This window comes from Drosophila innubila, assembly GCF_004354385.1.
Source record: "Drosophila innubila isolate TH190305 chromosome 3R unlocalized genomic scaffold, UK_Dinn_1.0 2_E_3R, whole genome shotgun sequence".
Taxonomy (NCBI): Eukaryota; Metazoa; Arthropoda; class Insecta; order Diptera; family Drosophilidae; genus Drosophila; species Drosophila innubila.
Genome location: NW_022995380.1, coordinates 23511262 through 23530213, shown reverse-complemented (window position 1 = coordinate 23530213; position 18952 = coordinate 23511262). Strand labels below are relative to the sequence as shown.

Here is an 18952-nt window from a genome sequence, read left to right as displayed (position 1 = left end):
ACCCATTGTTTGATTTCCCTTTGCTGTCTGCCCTATAATTTATTTATGCATGTATTTTATTAAAGATTTTCCATGGAATTTTCGTCATTGGCGTCACACCACAAGCTGCAGGAAGCTGTTGACAAAGAAATTACTTATTAATCATATTTGAGCATTGATATTTCGTCAGATGAAGCAACCACGTCTGTGTTTGTTTGTGTGTGTGTGTGTGTGTGGTTGTTATCCTTTGCTTGTTGCTCTGTAATTTTCTCAAGAGCCGACTGTTGCCGGCTTTGATAGATTTCCGCACAATACAATCAAAGTCTAGCAGCATAATCATCATTATGTCGAGATACATACATGTATCTACAAGAGTATTATATATCTGTATCTGTATCTATAGCTCTTACTGTAGCTGTAGCTGTATCTATGTGTATTTATATGCAGATATTTGTGTCGTGCTGTGTATTATTGCGTTGGGCAGCCAAAAAGACATTTGTCGAGCATTAATTTTAGAATATTTCTTGTGTTGCGTTTATTCGACGCTTTGTTTGCACAACGTCGGAGCACTTGTCTTTCATATATCTTTGCAGTCGATTTATACAGGAAATTTGCAGTGCCACCGCAATGCATTCACATTAGCATCATGAATGAAAACAGTGCGATAGTTGTGCCAGACTATTGAACACCCTGTATATCTGTGCAATGCACAGTCATATGCCAAATACAACTCAGCTCAACTCAGCTGTCGAACGCCGGGCAAAAGCAAATGCCGTCAGGCCAAACGGCCAGACAACCAGAGACAGCAATCAGACAGTCGAAGAGGCAGTGTGGGAGCGGGAGGGGAGAAGAGAAGGCAAATGCAGCTGCAGCAACAGATACGACACTCAGTCGCAGTCTCAGCCCCCCAGGCAGGCAGACTTAAATGTATTCTTTCAGTGTATAATACCCTTTGCAGCGGGTATAATAGCTGTATTAAAAGTATTTGTAAATGAGTGTTATCTTTTTTATTGTAACAGATTTATGATTTTAAAAATTTAACATTTCAAAAAATGCACTTAATAATATATTACATATTTTGTCTTAATTTTAAAAGCATATAATTTTAGCATAAGAAATTCATTAATCTATAAAATCGATCATATTTAATTAAAGTTCACTCATTTATTGAGTTAACACACACTATCATATAAATTTACTTTCACTTAAATATTAAAAATAAAATAGTACAAAATAGTATATGCTTTTTGCGCTTGGAATATGCAATTAAATAAGTAATGATTGTTCAATAATATAAAAATTCAATGGAATCATTTCGAAAAAATCCTGATCCGATGTAGTAAAAAGTATAAAATCTATCAATTTTGGTATAAATGTACGAGTTTCGGTACAAATGTACCAGTTTTCGTAAAAATGTCCGAGTTTTGGTACAAATGTACTAGTGTTAGTACAAATGTACTAGTTTAGGTACAAATGTACCAGTGTTGGTACAAAAGTACGAGTCTTGGTACAAATGTACCAGCTTTAGAAAAAATATACAAGTTTTGGTGCAAATGTACCAGTGTTGGTACAGTTGTAACAGTTTAAGCACAAACGTACGAGTCTTGGTACAAATGTACCAGCTTTAGAACAAATATACAAGTTTTGGTACAAATGTACGAGTTTTGGTACAAATGTAGCAGTTTTGGTTGAAATGTTCCAAAAGCAGCCAATCGTGTTTCCAGTTCTGCAATATACTTAGAAATACCAAAGTTATTTCACTATTTAAAACACAATTTTTAGTAGTGAATTACAGTTGTGATGTACAAGTGTATTTAATTAGCGGTGTTCTTGCAACAGATCGCGTGTTCTTCTTCTTTTTTGTATTGTTTAGCTGCGGGCGCGGGACGCGTTTTAAAATAGCGCCAAGAAGGCACATGGTGTGGAGTGTGGGGGACCAGTTACAGATTTGACATGCGTCACGGCTCACGCCTCAGTCGGAGGCACTAATTGCAGTCAGTTCATCAGTTGTTCTTCTTTTTTTCTTCTTTTTTTTGTGATTCGGTTTTAGCACTTGCTGCAGACGAACAATTAGCAAACGCCGAGCGGCTGCTGCTCGCCAAAAATATTGAATTGAACAACAAAATCAACATTAAAATCAAAATTCAGAGCGAACTAGCAGAAGCAGAAGAGCAGAACTACACTACAGCTGTCTCGTTCGCACTAGCGCGTACCTGGCACTATTTTAATGATCACAAGCAGTTGGCCTTCTCGCTCGCCGGGAAATAAACCACAGGCACAGACACCAACACAAACACATGGATAGCATATACATAGACAGTTTTATGTCCAACTAGACGTGTGTATTAGGTATTTTGGTCGCTCTCCGGCAAATGATGGCAACAACGACGACGGAGACGGCGACGGAGACGGAGACGTTGACGACGACGGTTCCGGTGGCCTGGCCAGACGGCGAGCAGTGCCATCGATCGGGACAGAAGCTTTAGAATCGTGTAATTTGCCTCGTGCGTTGTCGCTGGGCGCTCTGCTCTGTTCGCTTATTATTCTATTATTCTATACATTATTATTTTGCTAAATATTACAGCATTTAAATTTATTGCTGAACAAGTGAAACAAAACTGAATATATACACGAATATACTCAAATTATGCGTTTTTAATTGCATTTAATATTCATTTTGTTTCATTTGTATTTTGCATTTGTCGCGTCGTTCGTTTTGTCGTTGTCACTTTTCGTTATCGTTGTCGGTGTCGTTGTCGTTGTTGTTTTTGTTCTTGTTGCTTTCAGCAGCTCTGTCTCTGTTTGCATTGCAGCTGTTGTTGTTGCTGTTGTTGTCGTTTCTTCCTTGTTTCGTTGTTCGTTGTTCGTTGTTGTCGCGTCTTTCGTTGTCGCTAGCTGAGCATTCACTCTCACAGTGTCAAGCACAGCCAGCGACAGTGATCATCATTCAGCAAGGAGCAAAAAAGTTCCCCAATCAGTTAATACTAAAAAGTTACGTAGACGTCTATGTTTCTTGATCGGGATTGTAATCGTGATCGCGATAGTGAACGTTAACAGTGAAATTTTTGAGAAAATTATTCTGTTGTTTATATAATAACCCACAGCGGGCACCAGCACATACAAAAGAAAATAAAAGCCAAAAAGAATACGAAGAAAAAAAAAAATTAATACAAAATATATAGGAAAAATAGAAAAATATTCATTTCTGGTTTGGTTTTTTCAGGCGAAACAAATTGAGAAATTCTCTATTGTGTGTGTGCTACTCTAGTGTGCGTGTCGGTGGGCCGCTATAGTCGCTATAGTTCAAAATTTAGTGAGCGAGCGCCGAACTAAGTGAAAGTGACCCCAAAGCAAAAAGAAGAAAGAAATCAAATAAAATAAAAAAAAACAACTAAACAAATACAAATACATAAACTGAATCAAGTGAGAAATCGCCCAATTAAGAAACATGTCGGACATTGAGGATGTTTTCGGTGCCTCCGAGGAGGAGCAGACCAAAGCCAGCTCCGAATCTGTCCCAGAACCGGATGCGGAGAGCAAAAGCAGTGTCGTCACGGAGAGAACCGAGGAGGTAATACCCGGTGAGAGCGAGAAAATGGTCACTGAGACTATCGACGAGGATGGCGATGTTGTCGAGGAGACGACCGAAGTAACCCGCAAGACCGTTAAACGTACCATGAAAATAACTGAGGTGAGTGGAAAACAACTATGAATATTTCAAATATTACATTTTATCTGCGCAATATTTTGGATAGATACAAAAGCATTGTTAGGGGTATGCCACAACAACCAAAACATGTCAAAATTATTTATTTACTTATATGAAATATTATTATTTGACTGTGTGCGTATTAACAAATTGTTTATATAGCCGCAACAGGGCCATAAATCATTGCACATATGTACCAAATTCAACGAATCTATATGTGTTTATATATCTATTAAGACATATCTATATCAATATGTAAACTCTCGGTTCAGCCACACTTTCTATAGGCGACGCCTTTCCGAAAAGATCACAAATTTTGCAGCTGTTTGATTTCGGCGCAAATTGCGAATATCAAAATTAAAAAAAACGCAAAAAATCACAAATTATTGTTAGGCACAAATCACTTAATGCGCTGCGAAAGCTGCCAAATGAACAAATAGAACAAACATCACAAAAAAAATAAAAATAAAAATCTGATTTAAAAAAAAAATTACAATATAAAAACTCAAAGTGAAATGCAATTAATCCGTGTTGCTCGGCAAAACGAAGCATTTATTGAGGTTTCCGTGTCTTGCGGTCTGGCGCACATGCAACAGGAGTCTGAGGCGACCAGACGCATTGCAATTAATTGCTACAAATTTTGTTGCACAAATTACAAATTGCATTTCCGGTTTGGCGGAGCAGCCACGCGTGCGGTCAAATTGCGGCAGCTCTCGCTCTCGCTCTCGCATTGCAACGTCTGTAACGGTATCTTGAATTTAGGGGGTGCCTCCCCTTTGACCCCCCCTCCCTACCCCTCGCCTTGTCTGCCCCCAACTTGTGCGTCTCAATTTTACGATCGTCTGTGCGTTGCTTCAATTTTATGTTGTCCCAAATTAAATTTGCATTGCGATTGTCGCTGTGGGAAGGCTGAGTTGCCAGTTTGTCCTTTGTCCTTTATCCTTCGACCTGCAGCCATAAAATAAATGAAAATATATGCGTGACGCACATATGTAGAATTTAGACAGCTTTAATGCCACAATGACACGAGCTGACAACTGAATTAAAGCTTAGATAATTAAATTAAATAAATTGAAACAAAGAAAATATTTATATAAAATGGAATATAATAAAAACAATAAAAACATTGCTTAAAGCTAGCTTTATATTTTAGTCACAGAGTTTAGATAGTATATCTTTTCAGCTGAGAAATATATTTATATGCTATTTAAATTTACAAATGGAGATACATTATTTGATGTTTAAGGAAAATTGTCATGGGAAAACCTTAAGAAAATTGCATGATTTTAACTTAACTACTAAGCTTACTGACTCCTTAAATTCCTATTGATTTATACAGTTGATTATATAGATATTACTGAATTTTATCATTCAGATTTTTAGTAGCATTGGTAAATGGAATTTTATTCTAGATATTTACTTTAGATTCTTTCATTTATTTTGTGATTTATACACATTGTAACAGACATTTTGAGTTAGTGTCATTGCTGTCATAAGCTGTAACTGATTGTGATAAAATGCTTGGGTCAACTAATTACGTTGCATGTTCCTTCCAAATGAGGCACGTGGCATTTTTGTCATTTTTCCACATTGAAGGGGTCAAAGTAGCTGGCCGCAAGTTTACGTGACCCAAACAAAAGTTGAAAATGAGAATGCAAAATCTGTTTAATGTGCGACACGAATACGAGACGAGATATGAGAAATGCCATAAATTTCACAGTTGATTTAACTGTAGTTTGCTGACCACGTTGTTGATTTTGCTAATTTCCTAATGTATTTCTGCAGTTGGGACAACAGATAAGCAATTGGGGAATGAGGAAGGAGAGGAACGCCCAATGAGGCATGCCAATTAGTGCAACAAGGCGTGAAAGATCACACAAACACAAACACACACTAATACACAAATTAATGGGATTTAGTTTGCCACACACACGTGAGCACAGCAAATATATGTGTGTGTGTGTGCTTAAGACAACTTTGCATTGTTTGACTTGGCTTGGACATAAACATGTTGCGAGTCAATACAGCTATGAGGCAGTGTCATGACCCTGGCCTATTGTCTTAGCCATTCAAATCCTTGGCGGCCCTGTGCGTCACTTGCACTGGCAGCTGTCAACGTGGTCGCTGTTGGCGCCACTAAAAAGTCCAAGCGAATATTTTACACGCGTCATCACACACACACACACACACATACACATATGCAGATGACATGGTTATGGCATTTTAGGTGTGACAAAACAAGTTGAAAAAACAGACAAAAAACAACAACAAAATAAGAATTCAATGTCATGTTTCGGCCACTTGATTTTCATTCATTTGTTGCAGCGCTCAGTTCTCGCTCAAGGTGGCAAAGCCTACCTCCCGTTGCGTATACGACGCGTTAGCCCCCGTCCGTCTGTCCGTCCGTCCGTCTGTCCGTCCGTCAGTCAGTTCGCCTGCTCGATTCTAGTTTGTTTTTTGGTCAGCTATTTATGCGTTGGTTACGCTTTTATTTATTATATTTGGTTGCTTTTTGCTGAGCAAACAATTTACAATTTTAATGCACACACGCACTCACAATATGTGACTCTGTGTGTGTGTGTGTGTGTGATTGTGTGTTAACTAAATACAATCTAAATATGTTTATATAATTGAAAAGCAAACGCGAAAACATCAAGCAAAACATAGCATCTAGCATCTAAGTATGCCAGTACGTCAGAGGAGCATGGGAAAAGGGGGCGGCATGACGGGGCGTGGCATATACAAAATGTTCATATGCCCAGCATACAGCAGTATAGACTATGCTTGTGTGTGAGTGTTCGTGTGTGTGTGTGTGTGTGTTTGTAGTATATAAATACTGCTGCCAAATTGTTCAACGCACTGGGCTCACTGGGCGTATGATAAACGTGCCATTTATTTTGGCATTTGGCCGCTGCTTCGACTTTTGAGTAGCGCAATTTTTGCACGATATGCGGCGAACGTGAGCATTTGTTTGTTGCTATTGTACTTGGCATAAATCAGTTTTATGAGTGGCATATCTCTTGTAATTTACAGGCACTTTTCATAACTCGCTTGCCATAGGATTAGACTTGGATTTGTTATTATTTTCCATCCCCTTGCCACAACGCAATGCTTTTGATTTGGACCTGCCGCAACGGAAATTTATTCAGCATCTACAAAGAGTTTACTTTGTTGCCACAAATATGCTAGGCTCACATCAATAGAGCATAACAAACAAAACAAAAACAAAAATAAAAATAAAAACAAAAACAAATAATTTCATTGCCTGCCATAAACTTCCGCCCGCCCGCTGGCGGATATTCAATTGATATTTACTTATTTCAATTACATTTTCAAATTCAATTTACAAAATGTTTTGCGTAGTTTTGCAACTCGCCAACCGCCTCAGCCTCCCCCTCTCCCTCTGCCTCTCCCACAGGCACTTCAGATGTGTATCAATCTTTTGGCTCTGGCCAAAAACGGATCACCCCCAAATGTGGCCATAGAGAAAAATGGCAGAAGCCAGCTGCAAAGTGCCATTGCAGAAACCCTCTCCTTCTTCTGTACGAGTATCTTCTGTTTCCCCGTACCCCTACCCCCTCCCTCCTTGTCTTCCGTTGTCTACTCTTCTCTGTTGTCTGTTGGCAAATCAATGAGGAAGCTTGCAAATTGAGTATATTCAGCGCATAGTAGGCCAGCTGTCCCCCTCCGTTTGTCCGTCTGTCTGTTTGTCCGTCGGTCTGTTTGTCTGTCGGATTTGTCTGACAGCGGCACATGCAAATGCCTGAAAACGCAATTAACTAGTCTGGCCAGGAAGAGTGGAGAGAAAAGCCAGAGTTTCCAGAACGGCTTTAATGGTTATCAAATTGAAACGGAAATAGTCGAATATTGGCGAGGATTAACTGAATGTTCGTTGAAGGCTTTATAAAGGTGTTATAGTTTATTCTGACTTCAATTGCAGCTAATAGATACGCTATGAAAAAAAAGTTTTTTAACTATGGGGTATATATATTGAATCGAAATTTACATTTCATAACAATAAAGTTATCTAGTTTTATGTTTCACCAAAGTCTGATTTACTGATTTACCGGTACGTAACGGTACAATAAATCAATTTCGAAACATTTTAAAATTTTAAGATGTCGTTTTATAATTAATATGACATCGAAACGAATTTAAAAATATTTGAATGCAGAATGTATTTAGAGGCCAAATCAAGATCAAAATGACATTCTACTTGAAAATCGGCTCAGTTTTGATCAAGTTATGAAAATTTGAAGTTGGTCAGACTGCGGATTTAGCCACTTTACAAGTCAAAATTTTTGTTCAATTTCACATGATTTTTTACAAAAAAATGATAGGTGTCAGAAACAAGTTTAAAGTGTTGTTTTATACTAATTACGATATAAGGAGTTGATTAAAAGTGAAAACTTGAGATTTAAAATTTTGAATTTTTGAAATTTTAAAGGGGGGACCATTAGCATCGAAATCGAATCTTGGTCGAAAATAATTAAATTTTCTAAATGAACAAACTTTAAATACAGAATGAATTTAGAGGCCAAATGATGATCAAAATGGCACTCCGCTTGAAAATCTGATCAGTTTTGATCAAGTTATGAAAGTTTGAAGTTGGTCAGACTGCGGATTTAGCCACTTTACAAGTCCAAATTTTTGTTCAATTTCACATGATTTTTTACAAAAAAATGAAAGGTGTCAGAATCAAGTTTAAAGTGTTGTTTCATACTAATTACGATATAAGGAGTTGATTAAAAGTGAAAACTTGTGATTTAAAATTTTGAATTTTTGAAATTTTAAAGGGGGGACCATTAGCATCGAAATCGAATATTGGTCGAACATAATTAAATTTTCTAAATGTGGAAAAATTTAATTCAGAATGAATTTAGAGGCCAAATCATCATCAAAATGACATTCCGCTTGAAAATCGGCTCAGTTTTGATCAAGTTATGACAGTTGGAAGTTGGACAACACCTTGACCTAGCAACTTTACCACAACCGTACCGGTACAAACGTTTCGGTATTCGGTTCTTGACAGAGAATCCTTTCGGTTCATACGGTTCCGGTACCGGTTCCAGTGTTATTCCCTGATTTAAAGTATAAATATTTATATTTAAATAATATATTTTTATTAAAATATTAACAAATTTTGTTTTAATTTTTATTGATGTTATACCATATTCTCTCTCTCTATATATATATATAAATATATACTATTTTGGCCAGAAGTGAGCCTCATTTAGGCCCACACTTTAGGCACTTGAATAATTAATTTGTAAAAGCGTTGAATGCAAATTAAATTGGCTTAGACTTAACTCAGGCAATTAGCTGAGCTGCGTTGCCTTTAAAAGGTAGTTGGCCGAATTGAATGTCAGGTATATAGTAAGTAGTTCATGCATCTATTCAATTTCCATTCAACTAACTTCAGCTGTTGCTTTCAACTAAATTTAGTTTATTTTGTCTAGTTGTGATGTTGCCATTTGCATAACCTACATAATTAATAATTTGAAGCGAATTGAAGGCTGTTTATTTACTTTAGTCTAGGCGTGATTTGTTGCAGCGAGCATTGCCAATAAATAATCTAGACTAGCTTATTAATATTAATTTTCCGAGGAGGTCGAGGCTACTGCTGCAATAGACATTTAATCCAGCTCATAATTCAGCAAGTGGCAGATGACACTTGCCGCATTTTTATTTTTTATATTTTTGCCTCATTTTGCGGCATGCTTAACCGTGTCACTTGTCATCATCAGATGCTTCAATTTATCAGTTGACTTTGATTTTGACACTGTTCTACCGATAGCACTCATAATAATTGAAATCAATGGCTTTTTCTCAGTTTATTGGCAACATCTCTTGATATTTTTCTTTGCCACAAACCAAAAAAAAAAAAAAAAATGTTTAATACTTTGGCTCAAAACATAGGAAAATATGCCAAAAATTTGTCAGCGCTATAAAACAAAGTACTAGAAATCGAAAGTTTGCAATAAAGTCCGCTCTTTTTTCACCCCTTCGTACTTACTGCACATGTGTATGTATAATGTACATACTTATGCATATGTTTGTGCTTTTGTTATTTTGTTTAATGCGCATTGGTATTTTATTTTGGCTTAAGTCCCCAGAAAATCTAACAAAAGGCACTCGAAAGTTGCGACTGCAATTGAACTGCAGCACATTAATTGCATTTCGATGTTGCTTCGATTTTAGTTGCATTACAAGACTCAAAAACAAAAGGCGCAGCAAAATCGAGAACGTAAAAGAAAATTCGAAAATTCGAAACTTTTGAAAAACTATTGATTTATTGCTGGAATGGCAAATAAATAGATTAGTTTTTATGTGATTTTTCGGTGCGCATTTTGCGTAGTTTGTGACGCGTGTCCTTCCCCGCCTCTCGCCTCTTGCCTCTCACCTCGTCTTTATACGCCTAGTGATGTGTATGTGTGTGTGTGTATATGTGCGTGGGTGGTACAGCTAAATAATAGTGTAACTTTACAACACACAAAATAAATAAATTCTGTACAATTGAGAATTGCGCAACAAAATTCAACTGGCAGCAGCTCAACATATATATATATATATTTATATTTATTTTGTTTGAAAGCGGATTAAGCAAAGTTCCAGTGGCAACTGAAAGCCATGGCAATACTAGATGAGAAGGTAAGACCCGCATTGTTATTAAGCAAATTAAAATCCAAATAAGCTGCTACTCGACCACACAACAACAACAACCACAACAACAATGCACAAACATTTGCCCAGATTCTCAAACCGAAATTCGCACAACTTTTCTATGGTGCTTAGTGCCATTTATGCTCGTTTTAGGTGTTAAAGTCAGTTGTTGTTGCCATTGTTGTACTTGTAGGTTGTTCCTGTGCTGCTTGTGGAAGGTGTGAAAATCACTTGTCAATCTTTTATGTAAAGATGCCGCCAACGAATCTGTCATTTACCTTGCTCGTAAAATTTTGTCGCTTGCTTCCGTTTTTCTTTGCACTTAATTGTGTCTGCCACTCAGTCGCAGTCGCAGTCGCAGTCGCTGCCACATGCGGTTGTTGTGCGTGTGGTTCAAGGTGAATTGACGTCGACGTCAACGTCAGCGTCAACGTCGAAGTCACCGCCAACACTTCAACGCATCTTTCAATCGTTTCCCCATTCTCGCTCGCTCTGGCAGCACCCGCAACCCGTTGAGAGCAAATAAATAAAGAAAAGTGCGCATAGGTGCTAAATGAAAGACTAACACATACCCTGCAACAATAATTGCATATTCCATAAAAATAAAACATTACTCTATTTAAATCTAACTTAATCTTTTTATTTTTTTACTCTTTTTTAAAAATTATAGGCGTTCAATTTGATTTAGACTGCACATACCCTTTCTGCAGAGTCTATTTGTTGTGCTAAATACAACTTTTGCCACTGCCAAGGACTTTTGTTGCCTTCGCTTTGACTTTGCCTTTGGCTTGGGCTGTTTCTCTGAAATTTGTTGTTTATTTTGGCTGCGGGTTATTTTCTGCTTTCGTATTTTTCACTTAATAAAATTGTTTTCATTCGCTGCGCTTGCTTTTTAGCTGCTTTTCAATATGCTTAAAAATAAACGATAGCCCGACTGCCTGATTCCCCTCTTCGCCTCCTTGGTCCCTGGTCCACATTCTCGCAACGACTCTTTCATTGTGCTTAAACTGCTATCGATACACTTTTTATCTGACTTGGCTATTGTCGTTGTCTCTGGGATATTCCGTAGGGTTGGGGTTGCTTTGATTGTGGCTTATTAGCTATCTTTCTGCCTCTGAATATGCTGTTCCGTTTAGGTCCAGCTTATCCCACTGCGTATCATTCTGCTGATGTTGCAGCCTGGCTAAAACTGTTTTCTCATTTGCAGTAGTTTTTCCTCTCCCCCTTTGGCCCTATTTCCCATTCATAGCCACAACAAATTGTTTTCCGGTTAAGCGTCTTAACAGCTTTCTCGTCTTCGTCATCGTCTTCATCTTAAATTCCCGTCTTTTCAATTAATTTTGATGGCTGCACTCAACAGGCAACTAGAGCAACTAAGAGCATTATTGTTATTATTATTATTATTATTGTTGCAGCTTGCATTTAATTCTGTGGAGAGTTCTGTCTCGTCTCTTTGATTTGTTTAATTAGTTGCAAATTGCCGCAAGCTTGTTGCTCTTTGACTTGTGATTGATTCAGTTGAGGTGTTAACTTGATGAGTTCGCTCATGTCTCTGGGCTATAAGCAAACATGCTCGATAGATACAGCTGCAGTTGTCAGATACAATTCTGGTGCTGCACTCGCTGTAATCAATCAAAATGTGGCTCAACCAAAAAGTGAAGCATGTTAAAAAACAAACAACACGATGTTGGCATCTGTTGCAGAATTGTGCTCGCAGCCAAAACACAACTGAAATCAGAGCAAACGCAAACAGGCAAAACAAACAACAACAACATGCACAACATTACACATGCACACACACACACACAGACAGCAACATGCAGATATATAGATTGAGTGTGGCACAGACACATAGACATACATTCATAGACACATGAACAGACAATACATCAAACTATATTCCAAAGATTTTCAATTTATTTTCACTAAAACGTTTTTGTGTTGCCGCCAACGCTAACGTTGTCTCTGTTTTTGTTGCTGTTTCTGTTGCTGTTATTGTTGGTTTTGTAATGGCCAACGAAAATAAAATGCTGGTCGCTCAACATGACGTATACGCAACGAAGTGAAATTCAATGAAATGGACCAGCAACTGCAACGCAAATTGATTGCCACATGCGTCTCTAATTAGTTGACTAAACAGTGGCAGGATTAGGGAGGGACTAGGCAGGGCGGGACAAGGCATTGATGACGACAGGCAGCGGGTCTAATCCCGGAAGTTAGCACCGACATTTAAATCGAAATGCGAACAACCAATGCCTGCAGTTTGATTGCCTAATCTGGCCAACAGCAGACCCATCGATGTCGATGCTTGTGCGCTATTCTTGGTCACTCGCGCGTTTAACAGTGCGTATGATTAATATGCGACCACTTTGCCCGTCACCCTCGGTGACTATTAACAGGGGGCGCCCCATTAGAAATGCATATAAATTGAAACACACATAAAAATGTCGTGCAGGCAAGCCGATCCGTAAATCAACTGCCCATTAGCTGCAACAAAATCAGCGACAACAACAACAACAGCAACAACAACACCTTGTAAGATATTAATTTATACTATTTAATATCTTATATATTATACAAATGTATGTCGCTTGTGTTTTAGCTGCAGCTACAGTCAAAAAAAAAACCTATAATAAATAGATCGTTAAATTCACATTTGAAATTATTCCTGTGTGATCGCATGACTTTGATTTTATTGGTTAGCTATTTTTAAGCTTCTTCTTAGCGTGTGATCGAAATTGTTGTCATAAATTAACAAATTTTTATTACTTGTAAAATTCGACATACACTATAGATACGCTTCCTGTTCTTTTAATTGCATATATCGAAGGTATATATATAGAAGATATTTGTTTTCTGTTTTATTATGCACTTATTGTAAAGTCTTAAAAATATATATAACAATTTGCCAAAATTCAGAGCTTTATCATAGCTTAAGTGATTTATTAATGCCATTTTTCCTTCTACTATATTGTATTATTTCTTTTTTTTTTTTTTTTTTGCTATTTTTAGATTTTTATAATTTTTAACATATATCGATTTAAGTAATATTTGTATACCCTGTTGCCGCCAAGTGCATTTAAAGGGTATATAAGCTGTGTGTAATTTTGAAGTTTACATTTCATTCTTTTAATCTATCTATGTATCTGTCATTTATCATTCACTACTTTCACCTTGCAATTTTTCACAAATCTTAAGCGATTTCCTTGTGGAATGACAATTTTATCATAGTTTGGCTTTTTTTTTAATTCTGCATCAAAATTGGAAAATTCATTCAAAGTCATTTTGGAAAATTAAATAACTGTAACTTGATGTATTATTTGTCGATTGATTGGTTGATTTTAAGCTCGATTCACAATTTGGATTTAGATCACAAATTTAACAAATACATTTTAGTTAATATTAAAAGCAATATCAACTTTGTAGTGTAGAGTATTCACTTTCATCACCCAGGGTATTTCCAAGTCGATTGCTCCCGCTAAAGCCAAATGAGATAGAAGTTTTCAATAGTGGTCTAACATATTAAGATAATATTCTTACATGTTTTATTACACTTTTCACTCACCTTAACTGAATAATCTTTGCCAATGCGATAGATGACATGGAAAATTGCATTGAATGGATTTCCTTGGCCTCAAATGGGGTTCATGAGTTACTCTTGGATGCCCTTAACTCACGCGCTTGTTTGTTTGCTTTTAGCCTTTGCATATAGGAACATCTTGACAACATTTTCTATAAATATATATTTAATATTTGTATTTTGTCTGTATATATCTCATACTTGTATGGCGACCCCAGTCGAGGCGAAATTCTTTAGCAGCATTTCTTTTATTCTCGTTGTTGTCTGTTTTCTATTTTTCTGGTATTTGATGTTTTGATGTGATACCCGCTCTCTCTCTTTGGCTATTTAAATTATAACCTACATAATGTTAATGGCCAAGAAAGAAATATATAATTTAATAATATTTATGGGGCGTGGACAGGCACATGGCCAAACATTCGCTTCAAGATGAAACTTAGGGTAATGTCTCGAGCCATCCTTTACGACTATCATATAATATATAATGAAATGAAAGAGCATTTTTCTTTTTATTATTTTTATTATAACAAAGCATTAATTATTTGCTTAATTATCACTCAAGTTGAAATATATGAAATATTTGCATAATATATAAGAGTACTATGTAATAGATCAAATTTTTATATATGTATAAATATATATTTTTCTTTCACTGACTGATCAGTTGGTTAACTAACAGATAGCTAACTTTCTTCATAGAGTAAAATTGGATATCACTAATTTCAGAACTTTTTGTTACTTGAGTACAAACTGAAAATTTAGTTGAATTAATTTATTCGGTCTTTAATTAATTCAAAATAATTTAAAATATCTCTAGTACAATAAAACACGAGCAACGCCGCGTATAACCAGCTGTTTTAGTATAAATGTATGTAGTCTATAAATTATTTAATTTTCACTGCACTTTCAATTGCCAACTATTTTTAAACAATTGCCTTTTAATAAGTATACTTGTTCGTACAAGTATTTAACAACACACTGAAAAATTACCTTGAAAGCAGCAACGCCATTCAAAATGGAACTATGAATAAGATGGTCGAGTTAAAAGCACGGCGAATGGCAAGCAAAACAAGTGGAGGCAACACTTTTCTCACTCACTTACCATATGGGAGCAGCAGGTGTATAGGTATGTGTGTGTGTGTGTGTGTGTCAAAGAGCTAATTAGCGCAATGGGAAGAGCAATTTTAGCAAAAAATGTTGCGCTCTTAGCTGCCGACACCTGTGAGAGCAGCAGGTGTAGCTGTGTGTGTATCTGTGTGTGTGTGTGTAACACCTTCAGCACGACAATGTCAATGATCATTTCTGACATGGACGCGTGGGCGTGGCGCAGCTGTGTTGCTGCCAAGAGAACCACAAATGAAACTCACCTCAGCGCAATGGCTCTCAAACTGTAAGGTGGCAAAGCGCTCAGTGTATTTTTTTTCAGGTAAATTAGACAAAGAAATGTATTCAGTCGCAACACTCAGACGTTGTACAGACCGAGGTCAAAGCACTTTCATTCTTAGTCCTCAGTATTTTGTTTACAAACAACTATTTTTACAACAACTCACAGCAGGCAGAGAAGGGGCATCGAAGTCCGCGTTGCCGATGCCGATGCCGTTGCCCTCCGGCCGGATACGCCAGTAAATTGAAAAAAAAAAATGCATATGGAAAACTTCGTTTATCATTCCATTTAAACGCATTCGGGCCGACAATTTTTTTGAATCGTTTCTATTTTTTATTTTGGATTGCATCTCTGACGTAAATGCATTGGCATATTGATCTGTTCCAATGGCCAATGTGCCTAAAAATAGGGAAAAAAATAAAAATAAAATAAGAGAAGAAAGAAATGCAATTATCATTTATCTAGCCTATTTTTTCCATTTCTGTTTTTTACATCTGCGAGTTTTACATCAGCATCAGCCATGGAATTCAGATTCAGATTTACAGTCAACAGTTGCTGCCACATTCATTTACTGCTGCTCAAATTCAAAAATATTTCAACGCATATCGATTTTTTGTATGTGCTGCTGTTGTTGTTATTGTTGTTCTGTTGCTGTTGCCTTGTTGCTTTGTTGCTTTGGCTATAAATAATATTTTAATTTCATGCTTTTTTTGGAACAATTTTCCACGCATTATATTTAGCAGGCGTTGAGCCTACAATTCGTTTGTTATTGTTTATTTTTGTATACAATTCGACGTTGGCGTGAACAGAAGGGGAAGAGAAAGGTGGTAGGGGGTGGTGTCACGGTGGGAGACTTAACTTTTTCTCACCCCAATCCGCAGGCAACTGAAAAGAAACTTTTGTGTGAAGTTGGCGAGCAAAATGTAAACAATTAATTATATGGCCGAAGGGACAGCTGCTTTAGGGTTTCAAATTGATTTGGGTTCTGGCCTAAGAAATTGGACTGAAGTCGGCAGAAGAGGCTGCCAAAAAGCGCGATGTCAATGCCATTTAAATTTTATTTAATTGAAAATAAATAAAATTAAACGTAATAAATAATGCAAGTCAAAAAGTAATAAAACTAAATGACAAAAAAGAGAAAGATTTGAAATATATTATATATACTATAAATATTTAAATTTCTACGTATTTTTGCTGCACTTTGCTTTGAGTAAAAAAAAAAAGCTGACAGTTTGACGTGCTCCATTGACATACTCGAGAAGGGGGAGAAGAGGGAGAGAAAACGAAGAAAAATTCACATCCGCATCTGCCATGGTGACACGGCAGATTAGCTTGGTAAATTGCTGTTGACCAGGCCAGCGAAATGCAACGCAAATTGTTAGCAATTAGACGGACAAGCGGCATGCCCCAGCCAAAGACGAATCGCAACAAATTGGCAATAAATGATGATTATGGAGTACATATACGAGTATATACTATATATGTACACATTATAATACTTATGTGTATATGTACATAGGTGATTGTGTGGGAGCAAATGATTTGAGCTATAAATACGCCGTGTGACAAATAACGTAGCCAAAGCTCGCAACGCAATAAACTGTTCACGCGACAAGGTTGAAGGAATAGGCGCCGTGTGATTTACTTACAACAAAAGCCAGCAACAACAACAACAATGAGAAGTACGCAGAATTTTCTTACAGCTGCGTCACAAAGGTGAGAAAGAAAAGCGCAAAGCAGCTGCCTCTGCCGGAATGGATTCGACCGACCCAGTCCAGGAACTGAGCAGCTCCGGATGACAGTCAAATCCTAGCATCAGTTCAACATGGTTCAGTTCAGTTCAGTTCAGTTCAGTTTACGGTAGACAACGAACGCACCTCCAGATCTCTGCGCCTAGACAAATAAAATCACAATCACACAATACAAAGAACACAGCATACACTTGCTATTTTATATTTTTTTAATGCTCGCATATAAATTAGTTTTTCATGTTTTTTGCGCGCGGCCAAGAAAAGTTGTTCGAGCAGTTTTTTTGAAAAGGAATTCGCTATAATTTTTCAAGCGAGTGTGGTCAACAAATATTCACCTGTTTTCGTATTCGCAAGTTCTCTCTCTCACTCCCTCACATACGCGCATACATTACGCATACGTCGCGTTGACGGCCTGCAAAGTGCTAAGAAAAAAATAAAATAAAATAAAGAAAAAAAAATAAATATTAAGGAGAACTCAAAATGTAAAGCGGCAAATATTTTTGCGCACACATTTTCAAATGTGAATAATTTAAAGTGGTCATACACACACACATACTCTCTCACACACTTGTATACTCTCACATGTGTGTGTGTGTGTGTGTGTGTCTCTGTGAAGCATTTCATTTTTAAGATTATGAGCGAATTGTGTTAGTCAGCCTCTTTCGTCCCCGCGGCAACATTAAGTGTTGATTGTGTGCGCCGCTCTATTAGCGACTGCCTCTCACCAGGGCGCACCAGCCGCACCCCCCTGCCCCCCACCCCGCTGTGTGGTGTTGTCCTCAGGCTGCTTGGTTGGTCGACTGCCTCGGCCGAAACAAAAATCAAGCAAACTCAGTTGGTTGCGAGCGCGAGCGCGTCTGATGCTGCCACACAGTCAGTCAGCCTGATGGCCCAGTTGAATTTTTAGCATTTGATATTTGCATGCATATCGAGGCGATAAAAACCACACAATAGCACTGCATATACTCAACTGGTATGCATCACAACAACAACAGCAAACACTACGCCCACGCGATATCACAAAATATCACAAAATACACGCAAAAACCAAAAACCAAATACCCAAAACATGCATAAAATACTGCAAAAAACTGTGCAATTCAACAACAACAACAACAACAAGTACACCAACAACAATCAAAACACGCTAAAAAGAAACCACAACAAAACAACAACATCAACAATGAAGCATATCGATTAAAAAAAGTTTTACACAAGCAACCACACATAAATAATAATAGTGCAAAAACGAAACAACTAATGCCCAAAACAAGAAATTAAATAGAATTAAACAACAGCTGCTCGTGCTATTAAAAATGAACAGAACAATGCATTTAAGAATTTTATTTAATAAAACATTACAACAAAATACAAAAGAAACATTTTGCTTTTGTATTTTACAACTGTTTTCAGAGCTCTTCTTTCCACTCGCCGAGTTGATTTTGGCCACCTGCTCAGTTGAGTTACATTGTTATACTCTACTTAGAGGCTATTAAGTTTTACTATACAAATTAACAACTTAATAGAAAAGACTTGTCAGATACTTTAAAGTATATATGTTTATTCTTGAGTGTACCTTTGAATTTTCTTTGTGTTTGCTTTAATTTTTGAATGAAATTTGATCAAGATCCTTAGTATTATTTCAATTAACTTGGACTATTAAATATAGGTGTCTTTAAAACAATCAATCAAGAAATAACTAGTTGCTCGAAAAATGTTTTCTTCTATCTTTAGCGAACTCACAAAATCCCAATTATTTAACATATTTCAGTTACAGAAATTATATAAAAATTACAAAAATCTTTTATAAATATTTTGACAAAATTTCGCTGTTATTTTAATAAAATCAAACAAAGTTCAGTTTGAATATAGAAATAATATTGTAA

At 36.8% G+C, this 18952-nt stretch overlaps 1 protein-coding gene across 5 annotated transcripts in view; it reads left to right on the top strand.

Annotated features, from left to right (window-relative positions):
• Window positions 1-2429: 2429 nt before the first annotated feature.
• LOC117792388 (tropomodulin) overlaps window positions 2430-18952 on the top strand; it is a 51242-nt gene continuing 34719 nt past the window's right edge. For 3 of the 5 annotated variants that reach the window (XM_034632519.1, XM_034632520.1, XM_034632517.1), the window contains exons 1-2: window positions 2431-2510; window positions 3203-3670. In XM_034632519.1, coding sequence (XP_034488410.1) covers window positions 3428-3670 — 243 coding nt within the window. In that variant the 5' untranslated portion in view covers window positions 2431-2510; window positions 3203-3427. Of the gene's footprint in view, window positions 2511-3202; window positions 3671-10303; window positions 10340-18952 lie in introns of those variants that run through there. The other 2 variants (XM_034632513.1, XM_034632515.1) reach the window with 2 other exon arrangements.